This window comes from Fistularia commersonii, chromosome 12 (genome assembly GCF_037954325.1).
Source record: "Fistularia commersonii isolate RoL2024-O1a breed Wild chromosome 12, RoL_Fcom_v1.0, whole genome shotgun sequence".
Classification (NCBI taxonomy): domain Eukaryota; kingdom Metazoa; phylum Chordata; class Actinopteri; order Syngnathiformes; family Fistulariidae; genus Fistularia; species Fistularia commersonii.
This window is the reverse complement of record NC_141295.1, coordinates 2,095,912-2,113,072: the sequence shown is the minus strand read 5'-3', so window position 1 is coordinate 2,113,072 and position 17,161 is coordinate 2,095,912. Positions and strand designations below refer to the sequence as shown.

The 17,161-nt window shown below is 43.7% G+C and overlaps 2 protein-coding genes across 2 annotated transcripts; one reads left to right on the top strand and one right to left on the bottom strand.

Annotated features, from left to right (window-relative positions):
- The first annotated feature begins 1,188 nt into the window (after positions 1-1,188).
- On the top strand, positions 1,189-5,980 carry LOC147228103 (solute carrier family 22 member 7-like). Its single transcript, XM_086156213.1, has 9 exons — positions 1,189-1,569; positions 1,926-2,029; positions 2,113-2,267; positions 2,352-2,520; positions 3,257-3,380; positions 3,464-3,573; positions 3,822-4,036; positions 4,128-4,236; positions 5,770-5,980. Exons 1-9 carry the CDS (start codon positions 1,189-1,191, stop codon positions 5,978-5,980), a joined length of 1,578 nt encoding a protein of 525 aa, XP_086012339.1.
- A 745-nt stretch (positions 5,981-6,725) lies between these two features.
- On the bottom strand, positions 6,726-16,979 carry LOC147228102 (ATP-dependent RNA helicase DHX15). Its single transcript, XM_086156589.1, has 14 exons — positions 16,840-16,979; positions 15,624-15,966; positions 15,320-15,513; positions 15,075-15,234; positions 13,988-14,206; positions 13,716-13,883; positions 13,537-13,623; positions 11,669-11,818; positions 11,492-11,600; positions 11,214-11,405; positions 9,887-10,009; positions 9,602-9,792; positions 7,292-7,461; positions 6,726-7,217 (listed from the first exon to the last, which is right to left on the bottom strand). Exons 1-14 carry the CDS (start codon positions 16,899-16,901, stop codon positions 7,100-7,102), a joined length of 2,286 nt encoding a protein of 761 aa, XP_086012715.1. The 5' UTR covers positions 16,902-16,979; the 3' UTR covers positions 6,726-7,099.
- Between the last annotated feature and the right edge of the window lie 182 nt (positions 16,980-17,161).

Below are 17,161 nucleotides of genomic sequence, written 5' to 3'. Positions count from 1 at the left end.
CCCGAGCCAAAAAGGTTTGCCCATCCCCGCTCTATAACCTTTGCTCTTGCAGTTCCCGCGGACAGCGGTCAGTGGCGGCTCGTGTACCCGAGACTTAATCTCCGGAAGTTCGTGCCGAGGGGAAACGGAGAACCGGAGAGAAACGATAAAGTGCAACCGGTTCATTGTCAAAGAATCAAAGTCCGTTGCGTTTTGAGACTTTAAAAAGCTCCCCTTGGGTTAAAATAATATCTTCACAGCCCGTGGTGTTTATGCTTATTGTGGCATCCATTCAAAATATTAATGATATTCGATAAAATACGCTTTCATACGAATCTAATTGTATTTTAGATGCGTTCACTTTTTCCCATCAGGAGCTTTGAACTGTATTAAAGCGACGCTTCATAAACCGGTTTCCATTACGGCACATCTCGTGTTTTAGACGTTCACACGTAGAACATTAACATGGATTTTCCGCAACGCCGTGGGATGAGGCGCTTTCGTAGCACTGTCTGCTTAGCGGCGAGGCTAATCAAATTCCAGACGTTAATCGAAGGCAATATCCGAAACGCTTACGTTAAATAATAGTCAATTCTAGCGCTTCCCGTATTACGTTGTTTTCGAGGCATAACGTTGGATTCTCTCATGCTCTTTCACTCTTTCGAGCAGTTTCGTCCCTTAGATTCTCCTTCGTTCCCACCCTTGTTTTCAGTTCACATATCCTAAAATTTCAAGTTTGATTCTGCGTTATTTAGACGACCCAAATTTTGAAAACGAATTTTTAAAAAAAAATCGATTTCTCGTCGAGAAAACGTCATTCATTTCGCGTATTTGTGAGGAGTTACGCTTAAATCGCAGGCTTAAACCGCATCTTATTGGTTAAGACACCAAACGAATCCATGTCTCCGTCGCCGTGCTCGTGATCTATTCAGCCCTATTCATGCTTTATCACAGTTGTATTTTCACAAAGGCACTCGTGCACTTTCCGTCACAGTCACAAAGACAAACTTATTTGGGTGGTTAAGTGAGGTAAAATATTCACTAAATCCGTCTCCAATCCAAGGGGCCGACGCCAGAGTCAGATGCAAAGGTTGCCTCGGCCGGTTTCGGAATAAGATTTTCTCTCTCCGCCGTCCGGTGTCGTCCTGCAAGCGGGTCTGGACTTTTTTTTTTTTTTTTTTTTTCTTTCCTAAAAGGATCTCGGCCACGATGAAGTTTGAGAACATCATCGCGGAATTGAACGGGCTCGGACGATTTCAGATAATGATCATCGTCATCGCCTTCCTCGGTCGCTTTACGTTGCCGTGCCACTTCATGCTGAATAACTTCGTAGCCGCCGTTCCCTCGCACCAGTGCTACATCAGCTCCCTGGACGACGGGGGAACTTTCGGGAATCTTTCCCTGGCGCAGAGGCACGTCGTCAGTATTCCGGTAGAAGAGAACGGGATGCCGAGCTCCTGTCGTATGTTTGCGGAGCCTCAGTATCGACTGCTGTTCAACTCTTCGTCCTCGCTCGCGCTTCCCACGGTTACCTGCAAGGACGGTTGGGTGTACGAAAACAGCACCTTCACATCCACGATAACTTCTGAGGTAAATGTATTTCTCCAAGTACCCATCCATTTAAGACGACTTAAAATCTCACGTAACATTTGGAGCTCTTATCATCTTGAACGTCATTTAATATTACATTACATTGCATTTGGCGACTTACAATAGAGGACATAGGGTCTGCAAATACACTTGCAAATACACAGGAAATGTACAAATGTACAAATGTTTTTTTTGACCGAGACGCACAAACGTACCCACACACACACACACTGCATAGCCTAATAAAAAAATAAAACTCTTGTCAGTAAAGTCGTATTCGTATCTGTTTCGAAGCAGTCGGATACAAACGCAACCGTCTCAATAGCGTACCGATGAAATCGTATTTTTTTGTACAGTGGGACCTGGTGTGCGATAAAAGAGGCAAAAATAAAGCAACCGCGACCATCTTCTTTCTCGGGGTGATGTTCGGAGCCGTGACCTTCGGAAGTCTGAGCTGCAGGTAAAAACCGCCGGGTCGCGGCCGACGAGAGCCGAAGACAGTCGCGAAGTGCGACTCAACGATCGCTTACCGATCTTCTGCAGGTTCGGACGAAGGATCATGCTCCTGGTGTCGTATCTGTCGGGTCTGCTGTTCGCCATCACCAGCGCTTTTTCCACCAGCTACGTGATGTTTGCGCTGCTGAGATTCTCCACCGGATTTTGCATCACCGGAATCGTCATCGTCTCGACGGTTCTCAGTAATTCGGAATTTTCATTTACGGGACAAGTCGTTTCTCCGGCGTCCGAGACGAACCCGTTGACCCTCGTGTCTTCGTGCGCAGGTGTGGAGTGGGTGGACATCGAGCACAGGAAGCTGGTGGGAGTGATCGACAGTTTATCCTGGACGTTTGGAAACACGGCATTGGCAGTTATAGCTTACTTTGTGAGAGATTGGCGGGGGCTGATCGTCTGTGTCAGCTCCCCTCTTATCTTGGCTATCTTCACCTGGAGGTAACTCTCGAACGTAGGCCTCGCAAAAAGAACCAACCTTTGTTAAACTGAGGCTTTTTTGGGGGGGGAAAAAAAAAAGTGCTGTTTACTCATTAATCATGCAAACCGCAAAACTTGTAACTTGGAATAAACAGACAGCGTCAGTCAAATTAATGCCAAAAAAGAAGCTAGATCAGGGACGAACTTGTTGACCCAAAGGCCACTATGGGTTCAAAAGTTTGACCAAGGTGGGACAAGTCTGCTTGAACTAATCAAGGGCCGCAATAAACCTCAGAAAAGTTGAAATTGGGGTGAAAAAATGTGTTTGTAAAGTGTATCTTTTTTATATCAGGCTATAAAACTTGCCTGTTTTATAGCCCGACTCTGTTACGTTTAGAACAAAAACAACTCTGACGTCTTGTTTAGCTCACCGGCTAATCCGAGCCATTGTGCCGCGTGATAAACTGATCTTTAGCCTTTGCTAATTCAAATGCTAGCAAAAAAAAAAAAAATAAAAAAATGCCTTGGTACTTGTTTGTCGATGAAAACACGTCTTTGCAGAGAATTAGCCATCAACCTCTTGCTACTATGCTAGCTGCTTGCTAGCGTAGTTGGCATGTTTGATTGCAAAGTGACAGTTGATATTGTTACCGTTTAAAAAAACGCAACCGTTTTTTCGGGATATCAGACTTATGGCCGTTAATCGGACTTCGGTGAAAAAATATTTTGTCGTGTCACACGTGCACCTTGTCGTCAGGTGGATGCCGGAATCAGCCCGATGGCTCATCGCCAATGGAAAGCTGGAGCAAGCTCAAGTTTATTTGCAAAAATGTGCCAAAATGAATAAAAGAGAAGAGTTAACGCACAAACTGACACCGGAGGTTTGCATATTTAAATGTTTCATTAGCGATTTTTTCCGCCAAGTGAAACGCTGATGGGCTAATGTCGCTATGAATTCTTGCAGGCGCTGTCCACCATCGTTGTGACCGACAGAAAACATCAAAACTATTCTTACCTGGATCTCATTCGTACGCCCAAAATGAGAAAACTGGCCCTGCGCACCGGCACCGTTTGGTGCGTATACCATACTTATATAATCCAAATAAAAATGAATATTTAAGGTGGACCCATCTGAGCATGTGTGCAAGAGCTTCTGTCGCACATCTCACTTTATTTCCATTCACTGATTCATTTATTATTATAATGTGCCCCGTATTTTTGCATTTTTTCCTACACCAAAGAGCGGCGTTCTAATTTTGTTGCATTTCTGAAATGCAGTGAAAATAAAGGCTATTCCAGTTAATTCTATTCCCTCCCTCTAGGTTTTGCGTGGCGACTGCGTTTTATGGCATCAGCTTCAACATCACTGGTTTCGGGCTCAATATCTATTTGACCCAGTTTGTTTACGCCATGATCGAGTTCCCGGCCAAACTATCAGTTTATTTCCTCCTGGATAAAATAGGCAGGAGATGCATCATGGTCGGAACTCTCATGATGGTTGCCATTTGCCTTGGAATTAATATCGCAATACCCAAAGGTGAGATTAAGATCAGATTTGAACCCACGTTGTTCAAACTACTTCAATGTTTTTGTTCAAAAATACACACTTCATCATGTTTCTTTCTCAGATATGTTCATTGTCAGAACAGTGGTAGCGGTTATTGGAAAAGGATTTTCCTCGGCATCCTTTGCGACCATTGTGCTCTACAGCTCCGAGCTTTACCCCACCGTGGTGAGGTAACTACGCGCACCTCCTGTCTCATCGCCATCCCATAATGTTTTGTGATTGAAAATCGCATTAATCCCGATAAGCCGTCAAATGGTCTGACTTTCGATATGTCATTTAAATCATTATAACAGGGGTCCCCAAACTTTTTCCTGGGAGGGCCAAATAACTTTTCCCGTCTCGGACGGGAAGCCAGTTTGTAACAAAAAGTGTGACGATCGCAGAGGTGTCTAAATGTAAACAATTATTATTTTCCAGAAAGCCACACGTATCCAAAAATGAACCCTTTCCGGGATCTTGACAGGAAAAAAAAAAAATCTGAAAAAAATAATAACATTATTCATGAATAATGTATTTGTCTCATCGCTTGATAGATGAGACAAACAGCCTTTTCTTTGAATTAAAAAAAAAAAAAAAATTGTCCACTGCAGGTTAAATACCCTGCATTCTGAATCTATTTATTCTCATACCTAATCTTTTCGCCATTATTCCATGTTATTTGACAGGGGTGTGTGTCCAGGATTTATTTTTTGATGGAGGGGTTTCAGATAAGCCACAGACTGCAGAAGGTTGGAACAGAAGGTTACGTCCCATGCATGTACAAGTCACGATTACGTGGCCAGCATGAAAAAAAAATAATAAAAGTGCATCTCTGGTATTGCTCAGGGGCCGGGAAAAATGTGGAGTAGTTTTCGGACCACTGGTTTACACTCTATTTGTCCACGATTTGGAAAATTAGTGAGTGGTACTTGTGGTAGAGATGCTCCACAGCAAAAGGTGCCAGAGGCAGCCAGAGGAGTTGGACTTGTATGCTCGAGTCTAGGGGTGGGCAAACTTTTTGGCTCAGGGGCCGCACATATATACATATCGGACCCGTCTGACATTTGCTTTGAAAATAAAACCAGGTCGGTTTTGAAGGCTGACGTTCGCTTTGATTTCATGCCCAAACCGATTTTTCCCCTGTAGCTTCAAGTCCGGCTCATTCCTGTGTGTCGGTATGTCCACAGGAAAGGCTAAATCACAAAGCTCAATCTGTGTCATTTGGCTCAGGAAAATTCTCAAGTAGCTCCAAAATTGAAATAATCTCCTGTTTGAGCTCCAACATTCATTGATCCGATCATTCAATGGATCCAATCTTTGGCGGGCCGGATTAAAAAGACCGACGGGCCGGATGTGGCCCGCGGGCCGTAGTTTGCCCACCCCTGTTCCAGTGAGAGGTGGTCAGGACCGGGTGACCGGGGTTAGTCCGGGATGGATGTAAAGCTCCGGCTTTCCTCCTCGTCGAGTCACAAGGCTCATATCTGCAACAGGCACAACAACTGGATTTGCAAAAGTAATTATTCGGACTTAAATTTTGAATCCATGTATTCGTGATTCACTGCGTTTTCATGCTTTGAACCATCCCGGATTGGAAATTGAAAAGTTGAATCCATAAAACCCTAAATGGGATTACCTTAGTTAGAACAATTTATTTCTGCATTCCTACTCCATCCATTGTAAAGAGCAGAGGAGTCTCAAGAGAAAATGTTTTTCAATATTTTCAGGCAGAACGGAATGGGCTACAATTCCTTCATGGCTCGACTAGGTGTGGCCGTGGCTCCGTTGATCCTTTTGCTGGACGATGTGTGGAAGGAGCTTCCCCAGGTCATCCTCTGCTCGGCGGCAGTGCTCGGGGGATTGGTTTCAAGAACTCTGATGGAGACACGCGACAGGTGCCTGCCAGAGACCATCGAGGACGTTGAAGAGCAAAAGTAACAAAATAGATCACGAGTTATCTGTTGGGATTGGTTTTACGTCAAGGTTTTATCATTGGAAATGGTCGAGACAGCTTCTTCTGACCGTCACCTGAACTCGCAACTGGATGTTTTGGTAGATTCTATGAAAGATGTGATCCAATAAACCTTTGAGATTGTTTGGTTGTCTTTTTTTTAAACAAATCAGTCCAGCAAAAAAAATAAGGCTTAACAGCCAATCTGGCCGAAATGAAAGCTACGTTGCTCGATCCGTAGCTACCAGGTTGCGTCGGTATGTTTTATTGAAGTGCCGAATGAAATAATTTCTTTAAAAAGAGCTCGCGACTTAACCGAGGCCTCTCAATGCACATCTATCCGGGAGGAGTTGACATGTAACAAAAGGTAATTGTCCAACTTTTCAAAGATCAGCTTTTTGTTATTTATTAAGTTGTAAAGGCAGCGTTGTGTCTGAGGTGGCCTCTGTTGAAAACATCTAGGTTATGTAAATCATAGAAATGAGGCTATCGGGATATTTTGCGGTCAGTCAGCTCAAATTACATAACGTAGTAGATACAGAGACGTTGGGAGAACAGCACTGAAGACAGTGTATAAAGTTCACGTTCAATTTAAAATCATTACTGGAATAAAAAAAAAAAAAGTATATCCATATTGAGATGTAATTCGTTACTTGACGGTGTCATACCGCTTATGCCAAAATCAAACCTCACTAGATTTTCAATTAAAAATGTTAAAGTGTATACACAGAATTTAAGTCAAAGCTCCTTTATTAAAGAAACAAAGCAAGCACATAAATCTTGACTCCACAATCCTCTAAAGGAAAGATTCATGACATGTTAGGATATTCCTTCCGAAAAATATTTATAGCCAGGTCTAATATTTTGCTGCTGATATTTAATCTGGCATCACACAGTTGAAGAGTCAACATTGATGGGGGGGGGGGAAGAGAGAGGGAAGAGGGCAGAAAAAAAAAAAAAAGTGAAAGGAAAACGAAATATAAAAAAAAAAAAAAAAAAAAAAAAAAAAATCAAAATGCTAAATTTTAAACATTAAGATACAATGATACAGAAAGATCTAAAACTATGGTATGCCGTTGTTTTCCAGGACACTTCTTGGCTACTGTTCAGTACTGGGAATACTCCTTACTCTCTAGTTTGGCAATGATTCGCTCCAGCTGTCTTTTTGCTTCACACTGTGGGAAGTTACTCATTTCATAGTACTGGGGAGCGATTTTCACCAGCCTGAAACACAAGGGACGGACAAGGGTTACAGCTCATCCCTCGTATGCTCGATTGTAACGTCCCCGCGCACTTACCACTCCGGTTTGATGTCTGTGCACGTGCGGATGTAGTTCTTGGTTGTGAGGACAAATTCATTGTAGAGCACCCATTCGGGTTTATGGTCCAGGACTGTGGAGGGATGAAGCTGGACCACTTGGTTGTCTTTGACTGTGAGGTAATGTCCCGTGCGTTCTAAATGAGCCACCTGAGCGGCGGGGAAAAAGACCAAAAAAAAAAAAAAGTTGGGGCTTCAACAAGCATCGAGCTGGGAAATATAACAGACGCATATCAGCGAGGCCGACATTTGTTTATAACCTGAAAGCGGGAGAGAGGCGTTGGTGCGTTTCCATTGTGAGACACCGAATAAAACAAATTTGAAAAAAAATAAAAAATTCAGAAATCACATTGTATGTTTTTTTGTTTTTACAATTTATTTGTACATTATTAGCTTATCAGCCAGATTTCTGACCCTCAAAGACCCGTTCCTCTGCTTTTAAAGAGTCCAACTACATTCTGCTCATCATTCTAATTGAGTAGTACTTATTTGAGGTTGCAGCAAACATGAGTAAAACACACAAGAGACCAAATTGTTGACCCTCACCAAGCTGGAAAGGGCTACAGAGCAATTGCCAAGCGGCTTATTGGAGCCATTCCCAGAAAATGGACGCGGCTAATGATGACCGTCAATATCCCTCGGACTGACTGGGTCCCGACAGAAGATCTCTCCTCGTGGGGTATCAGTGATGCTAAGAAAGGTGAAGAATCAGCCCGGATCTACACGGAAGGAGCTGATCTATGACCTGAAGGCAGCTGGGACCACCGTTTCCAAGGCTACTATCAGTGATACACTGAGACGTAATGGTTTAAAATCATGCATCGCGCTGAAGTCAGCTTAAGTCAGCCCATGTCAAGGCCTCTGAAGTTTGCCAGGGACCATCTGGATGATCCAGAGGACTCATGGGAGAAAGTTTTGGGGTCAGATGAGACCAAAATAGAACTTTTTAGTCTTAGCTCCATTTGCCGTGTTTGCAGGAAGAAGGATAAGTATCATCCCAATAATACCATACCTACAGCGAAGCATGGGGGTGGAAGCATCATGCTCTGGGGGGTGTTTTTCAGCAAAGGGGCCGGGACGACTGCACTGTTTTAACGTGAGGATGAACGGGACCATGTGTTTTGGCCGAAATATTGGGCCGAAACCTCCTTCCCTCAGTCAGAGCATTGAAGATAGGTTGTGGTCGGGTCTTCAAACATGACAATGACCCAAAGCGCACGTCCAGGAAAACCAAAGAGTGGCTCCGAAAGAAGCATATCAAGGTTCTGGAGTGGCCCAGCCAGTCTCCAGACCTAAATCCAATAGAAAATCTTTGAAGGGAGCTGAAACTCCGTGTTGCTAAGCGACAGCGCCGAAACCTGAGAGATCCACAGAAGATCAGTATGGAGGAGTGGCCTAAAAATACCTGCTGCAGTGTGAAGACCTACAAGAACCGTTTGACCTCTGTAATTGTTAACAAAGGCTTCTGTGCCAAGAATTAAAATAATTTGACTCAAGGGATAAAATTCTTGTTTGACCCTGGAATTTACAAATAAATTGTTAAAAAAAAAAAAAAAAAAAAAAAAAAATCATAAGGTGATTTTCTGGATTTTTGTTTTAGATCCCGTCACTCACAGTTGAAGAGTACCTATCATAAAAATTTCAGAAAATTACAATTGCAGTGTATCAAATACTTGTTCTCCCCACTGTATATATAGACATGTGTACACACACACACGCACGCACACGTAACATTTTGACAAAAATGTTTGCGTAAATGAAGGCCTAATTCAATATATGGCTTTTCAAAATCTTGGATGTAAAAAGACTGAATTTTAGGAAGGGGATGATATATACATAGAAAATGTAAATATGTAATTTAAACATAACGTAAACAGTCAACATTTTACATATCGGAGAACATGTTATCTACATGTGTAGATAACGCATGGACAGATTTAGACAGATGAAATAACAGTAATTTGTTTTCTCATATATAAATTTTTGTTAAAGGCTACATCACTGATCCAAACTTATTAAGTATTTGGAAGATCTTTTTAAAAAAAAAAAAAACAAAAGAAAGTTTTACAAGATGAAAATTAGAATTCCACTCTATGATATAAAAAAAAAAAAAAAAAAACAGTACTAAGGGGAAAACTTTGTATTAAAAAAAACACACACACACACACACACAATATGACATTATAGTAAGATGATACTCCATTATATGGATAAATTGTTCTGGCTCGCTGCAGAATCCCACGCGTGCATGTGTGTGTGTGTGTGTGTGTGTGTGTGTGTGTGTGTTCACCTGCATAAAGAAGCCAGTGCAGAGGGCTCTGCGGATGTTGATGTAGTAATCTCTGCTGGTAAACTCTGTGCTCCGGCGAGGGAGGTTGAACCTGTCCATAATCCTGGACAGCTGCTGCCGCACATTGTCGGCGGACATCAGCGAGCGGTAGTTGACAAAGTTGTCATAGCACCACTGGTTAGACTCGTGGTCTGGGAGTGGGGGGGGAGAAGGGAATTCTCGGTTAGGCGTCGGGGGGATCGGATGCGGACCGAATCCGGACTCGGATGGAGGGGGGCTGCTCACTTTGTTTGAAGGCGTGGTAAACGTTGAGCAGAGTCAAGTGGTCACCATCAATGTGGGCGAAACGCATCTTGGACTCGTCTGCTGCCTTCTTAGCCTCCGTGGGGCGGACAAAACACTGTGGGACTAAACAAGGTTGGTATGGGCCCCAACAAAGCCGCCCATAGGGATGAGTCAAACATTCACAGAAACATGGAGCAAAGCCTATGATGCTAGGGCACTCGACACAGCGTCGGACAGGGCAGGACCACAAGCGCTATCAAATCATTCCCAACTGGAATGGCTGCTAGATCGTAGAGAGGGGGGGGGGATGTCATTTAACCACATCTGTAAAACAAAAGTTTTCACACAACTACAAAGCGTTAGGGACATCAACAGTGTTTGACTTGATACTTTTCATGATATACTGACGAGGACATTTACTAGACAGATTATTCATCGACACAGGCTACTTGGAATTTCGTGCTTTTTTTTTTTTTTTTTTTCAAATAAAAATTCTTGAAAAATGTGATAGAGGTGAAAATATTGATGTGGTGCCTGCCCTATCCATTTTAACTGGGATCCAAAAATATCACAGCCTGTTAAAAAAGACCAACCTGTGCTCAAAATGTTTAAGCCTCAAAAATGCATTGATCAAAAAATAAAAATATCTAAGTGTGTGTTTAAACAGCTTTTAAATGAACAATTTGATGGAATTCTTTTTTGTATGTTATCTATAATTATGATAAGGGTAAGAAAGAAGATGTAATTCATATTCCTCAATTCTTTGACTAAGTTTTCAGTCATTTTTCTTATGCAGTAACTTAGAAAAATACATACTAAGGCCACCAAAATAAAATAAACTATACAATTAAAAAAAAGGTTCCCATGATTATACTTACTATCTATACAATGCATATTTGTTCTAAATATGAAATTAAAATAAGTGCAGATTTCAGCTTTTCAATGTCCAGATTTAAAATAAAAACACAGATGTCAATCATAGACAGATGAAATGAAGCAGCAGTGTTTACATGGCCGACGTGTGCACATGGTTTTATCTCTTATTCGCTAAAAGCTGAGAGTAACATTTGGATAATGTCTTTCAAATTCAAAAAGACTGACTCGTCACAAATGCACCATGCAAAGTATCGCAATACGGAAGAAAAAAATAAAAATAAAAAAAATCGAAATCAGCCTCCGGTCCTGACTAAGACTGACCGAAATGTGTGTGAGATACACTCATTCAGTGTTTTGCAAACACCACCAGCGCGTGGGTGCACATAGGGACCCACGGGGGTCTGAGCGGTACAGGAGGGAAGGGAGATGTTGGCCCAGTCCTGGGCATTACCTGACAGCATGGCAGTAATGGATAGGATCTCGTTTGAACAGTTGAACTCGCAGCTTGCGATAACCATCTTCGCCAGCTGGGGGTCAAGAGGGAATTCGGCCATCATGGAGCCCAGCTCCGTCAGGTCGCCGTCATCGTTGAGCGCAGCGAGGTAATTCAGCAGCTCCAGGGCCCTCATCAGTGTCTCGGGAGCTGGCGGTGGAGGGAAGGGGGGGGGGGGGTCAGCGGGTGGCGGCGGCGGGCCGGAGACTAGTTTTTACGGCTATCGGTGGCCTCACCTGGGGGGTCCATGAAGTCGAAGTGCACGAGGTCATCAATACCCAGCTTCTTTAACTGGAGCACAACGGATCCCAGGTTGGACCTCAGAATCTCAGGGTACGTGTTATCCTGGAAGGGCGCAGGGATTAAATACTCTGTTCTGAACAAAAACAAAATCAGAAGCCGCGCTCACTGACCTGCATCTCCGTTTTGTAGGCTTTTTCTGTGTAGAGGCGGAAGCATTTCCCTGGACGTGTTCGACCGGCTCGCCCCGCCCTCTGCTGGGCGGACGCCTTACTGATGGCTGTGACCAGCAAGGACTCCACTCTGATTCTGGGATTGTACACCTGGACACAAGTTGGAGAAACCACGCTTGAGGAACACAACTCGCCTAGATGCGTCCGCGTTTTCATAATTTTCATAAACGAAAAAAAAAAATATAGGAAAGCAGCAAAAAAAAAAAAAAAAAAAATTTTTTTTTTTTTAATTGAGCACCAATAGTGCCCTTTTGAACAAGTATCCCCAAAGGGTGCCATTTCTACTGACCCACAATTTTGTACACAGAACCCCCAAATACTGTTTTCCGGCATGCCACAACACAGCAAAGTACTGTTGTAAGGCTTTTCCATTCGACGGTCTCCTTTTTTTTTGGGGGGGTGCACATTGAGTGCCAACATCTGCCGCCGGAACGATCCAATCTGAATCCACCTCCAAACAATTTCATATTGCCTGAGGCGTGACATCACCATCTTGAAAGCACTACCGTATTTTCCACATTATAAGGCGCACCTAAAAACCTTTCATCTACTCAAAAACCGACTGTGCGCCTTATAATCAGGTGCGCCTTATATACGGACCAATTTTCCACAGCTACGGGAGGCAGTGGCCGACTCAATTTTCTCCCGTAGAAGTAGCGCGCGGTGTATGCTGGGATAAATGACTGCGTGAAGCGTGCATTTTCATTTCCATTTGTGTGTGTGTATAAAGACCCCAAAATGGCTCCTTTCAAGAGACACACTTACAACGCAGAATTTAAACTCAAGGCGATCAGTCGCGCAGTAGAACGTGCGAATAAAGCAGCAGCGAGAGAATTCAACATTAACGAATCAATGAGATGATCTGCGCCAAGTAAAGAAGACTGAACAGAGTTTCCAAGGGAACAAAGCAAGATGGCTACAGTTAGAGGAAAAAGTTGAACAGCGGGTTGTTGATCAGAGAGCAACAAGTAGAAGCGTCTCTACGGTCACTATTCGAATGAAGGCAACAGCGCTAGCTAGCGAACTTAACATCAATGAATTTACAGGCGGCCCTCCTTGGTGCTTTCGTTTTATAAAACGCTTTGAACTGTGACAAATGGAGTTGGAAATACATTGTTTTCAACCAAGGCGAAGCAAGAGCTACCTGTACGTACGGTACCGTATTGTGAATGCACTAACTTGTTTTGGGAGTGAACGGAGTTGTCAGAATATTGGTTTGACTGACTTATCTGACCGTTTTGTTGACATTCCCTTTAGCGCAGCTTCATCTAGTGGATGCATTACGCAACTCCAGCAACTAATGAAACTGCCATTCTATGCGCCTTACATATGAAAAAAGTTTTAGAATAGGCCATTCAATGAAGGTGTGCCTTATAATCCGGTGCGCCCTATAGTGCGGAAAATACGGTACATAAAAATTGGGAACTAATTACTCCCAATGTCTATACTATACATCCATTTTCTTTGTCTGGCTCTTGGTCAACAGTAGAATGTTAGTGACGTGATGTGTTTTTTTTTTTTTAACTTAACATGCCGTCTTGTTACAATGTAAATTCAGCTCAACCATCTATTGATCTTCCCCATCTGTTTTACTCGCTCTCTCTCTTCAATCTCTTGCTAAGAGGAAAAAGTAGTTCCTTTGAAACAATCGATAGACGGCTGACAAAATCAACTATTATTCTGTTTGAAATTCTCTAATCGCAAGTAACGTACAGCTCCAAGTAGACGCAAGTATCTCGGAGTCTTGAAGCTCTCAATTTAGCGGTCAATCTACAAGCTGAATGGATAGATGGACATGGATTGCTCACCTTTTGTTTGGCAAATCCAGGATCAATGACAAACACCACGCCGTCGATAGTCAGCGAGGTCTCGGCGATGTTTGTCGACACAACAACCTAAGCAGCAAACACAGCTTTCTATCAAATTCTTGTGATCGAGCAATGACCGAACAGTAACCTGTATTTTTTTTTCCTTTATTTGAACATACCTTTCTTCCAATAGCGCCGTTGGGTTTCCTCGGAGGCGGTGGCTCGAAGATCCTTTGCTGCTGCTGTGGTGGCAATGTGGAATACAGTGGAATGATTTTGATGTCTCCAACCTCGGGTCCGAGGTCGTCCACCTCCCGCTTGATCCTTTTGCACGCTTCGTCAATTTCCTAGAACAGAAAATCCGGGAAAAATTTCACCGCGTGTGGAAAAGGAAGACGCGGTATATCCGAGAAAATCGACGCGGGGCCGGTGATCCGAGCATGTCTCTCACCTCTTGGCCGGTGAGAAAGAGAAGGCAGTCGCCCTCGTCTTCTTCACACATGTGAATCTGGATGACCGTGCGGATCGCTGCCTCGAGGTAGTCCCGCTCTGGCTCCGGGGTGTAGAAGATCTCCACCGGGTGTGTACGCCCAGGGATGGTAAGCAGGGGGCAGTTGTCAAAGTACACCTGGAACTTCCCCGCGTCTAACGTCGCACTCATAACTATCACCTGCGGAGAGAGTGAACAGTTGTACCGCTGATTTACCTGTGAGCCTGCGCACAAGGAGGACACCCTAAATTGCTCAGACGTGTGAATGAAAAAGTGAGTACTCGTGTTGTGTCTCTCAATGTGGCACTGTGATTGACAGGTGCCCGGACTAATGACAGCAGGGATAGGCCCGCCCCCCGCCATCCTGAGAGCAGGATGAACAGTAATGATTATGAACTAATGTATCTCCTGATTTAAGTTTAGAAAAAAATCTGCACACCAAAAGTGCTCCAAAAATAAATATATTTTACAAGTAGTACAAAAAACGTATTCTCATATGACATAGATGCTTCCTCAGATGCTTAACAGATATGTGTTAACAAATATGTTATTGTGGCGTCATGTCTCTCTCTCACACACACACGCACACGCGCACGCACACGCACGCGCACGCACACGCACACGCACACGCACACACACACGCACACACACACACACACACACACACACACACACACACACACGTATACTTTTCTCCTTTCCCCTTCAGGGGTCGCCACTGTGAATCAACCTTCTCCATCTAAGCCTATTCTCTGTATATGCATTGGCGCGTGCACACACGCGTTAACATATTACATAAATATTACATAAAAAAATATTATGAAAGTGTTGGGATTTCCTGCTGATAGGAACGTGTTGATATTTTTTTCTCTCCAAAATTCGAAGTTTTCAGGTGTCATTTTACAATTTCATTTCAAGAAAATAATGTTTACACTGGCAAATAGTGTTGTCTCGTGGTCAAATGAGCAAATTGGCTGCTCAAGAGATATTCCCTCAAGATGCACACAGAGTTTTTCCACCCTATAACTTTAGCAGTCAAGCCACCCACCTTCAGGTCTGCTCTTTGACGCACCACCTCTTTCAATACCCCCATCAGGATGTCAGTGGCAAGTGTTCGCTCGTGGGCCTCATCCAGAATAATCACACCGTATCGCTCCAGCAACGGGTCATTCATGGCTTCTCTTAGTAACATACCATCTGTCATGTACCTGAAGATACAGCAGCCACGATCACGTTGTCAAGCCAGTCTGATTTGGACCGAAAGACGGAACTTGCCGAAGGCTGGTTACTTACTTCAGTATTGTCTTGGCGGAGCTACAGTCCTCAAATCGGATGGAGTAACCGACTTCCTGCCCAAGCATGACATCCATTTCGTCTGCCACTCTTTGAGCCACACTCATAGCCGCTACTCTCCTCGGCTGAGTACAGGCAACCGCCCGCTTAGGCCCGGGCAAACCCCTGACCATGTCGACACACCACTGAGGGATCTACAAGATTTCACAGTGAATTTAAGCGATGCTCTGCATCACATCAGCAGCTAATTGAAAACTGACACCTTTCATCTTATGATTCAATGCCGTTTGCTGCTTTTACCGACCTGTGTGGTCTTCCCGGAGCCGGTCTCTCCGACCAGGACGAAACTCTGTTGACGAGTGATGATGTCGTTGAAGCTTTCCTTGTACTCCCATACCGGCAGCTGTAACCTTTTTTTCAGGATCTCGTAGTAGCGCGGCGTGTGTGGCAGATTGGTGAATGGATTGATTTGCTGTTGCACAACCATCTGCTTCAGGGGCGGTAAGACCGGAGCGACCGGTGTGCTGTTGGATGATGCACTAGATGGCTTCGAGTCTCTGTCTCGGTCTCGGTCCCGTTCCCGATCCCGATCTCGGTCCCTGTCCCGCGAGCGATCCTCCCGATCTCTGTCCCGGTCCCTGTCTCTCCTGTCCACGACAAGAAAGCACGTGTTTATGGAATTTGGAGGGAAAGTGCAAAGAAACGAAAACCTTTCGCTTCATGGTTAGTGCATCATAATCTGAGTTGGGTCCACATTTTCAGAAGTTTTTTGTTCGAAGTGTTCTTGAAATCTTGGATTTCAGATAGTAGTAACCTAACTGCAAGTAACCGTGCAGTTGTGACTCCAACTAATGTCACTTAACACGAGGCCCTTATCCTTTAAGCAGAAAAATATACACCTTTTTTTGAATGCAAACATCAATAATAATTGTGTGTGTGAAATATCTGATTGGCTTTTTTTTGTTGATATCTTTATTCCTTCGTGTTACATAGGGCTTCTGATAACAACAATGAATGGGGCAATGAATTTAGTCCCCGTCCCCGACAAACGTGCTAGTTGACGGGCTTCGCCGGGTGCTGTTGAGTCAGTGAATCGATTATTTATGTTAAAAAGGACATAAAAAAACAAATGCGTGGGCTTTATTTTGCCGCGAATGTTAGCCAGCTAAATCCCCAAAGCTAAAGTTACGCCGAGCTTACGTTGGAGCAGTTAGCAACACGCTAAGTTACACACACGTGCCCCAGTTATGAATGTAGCTTCAACCGTCACGACTCGTAACACCAAACGTTAACTGGCGTTGCGAGTCTATAAATTAAATATCCAACGGTGTCTTTCTGAACAAATGCAGGCTTTTCTGTCCTGGTCGGGAGCTACAACATTTCAAGCTAAGGTTAGCTATAGTACACGGCTTGTCATTATGCATGTATGGTGGCTATTAGCCAACTAGCAATAGCTAATAGTTAGCCAGAACTTAGCTTACTGAATAAATGGGTAATGTTAGCAGCGCAGCTTCACCTACCCATCGGACCTCTTCTTACTGGAGTACTCGTCACCTAAATCCAAACGATGCCTTTTAGACATCTTTAGGAGAGAGCAAGGTGTATCTTCGAAACGGTGACCGCGAATACGGTTCTGCCGGGCTGAATGCAGCTAACTTGTTTCCTGATTGTGGCTTCTTCATGTTAAAGTTTATGGGTCCGTTTCAAATAGCAAATTGATGATTAGCGCCGCTAGCTGGTGTGGCGGAAGTAGGGCAGCAACTTGATGCAAAGATTTAATAAGTTCTCCTAAACAAACATTTCCATTATTCGTTTTTTTTTTCTTCACAAATCCATCATTTG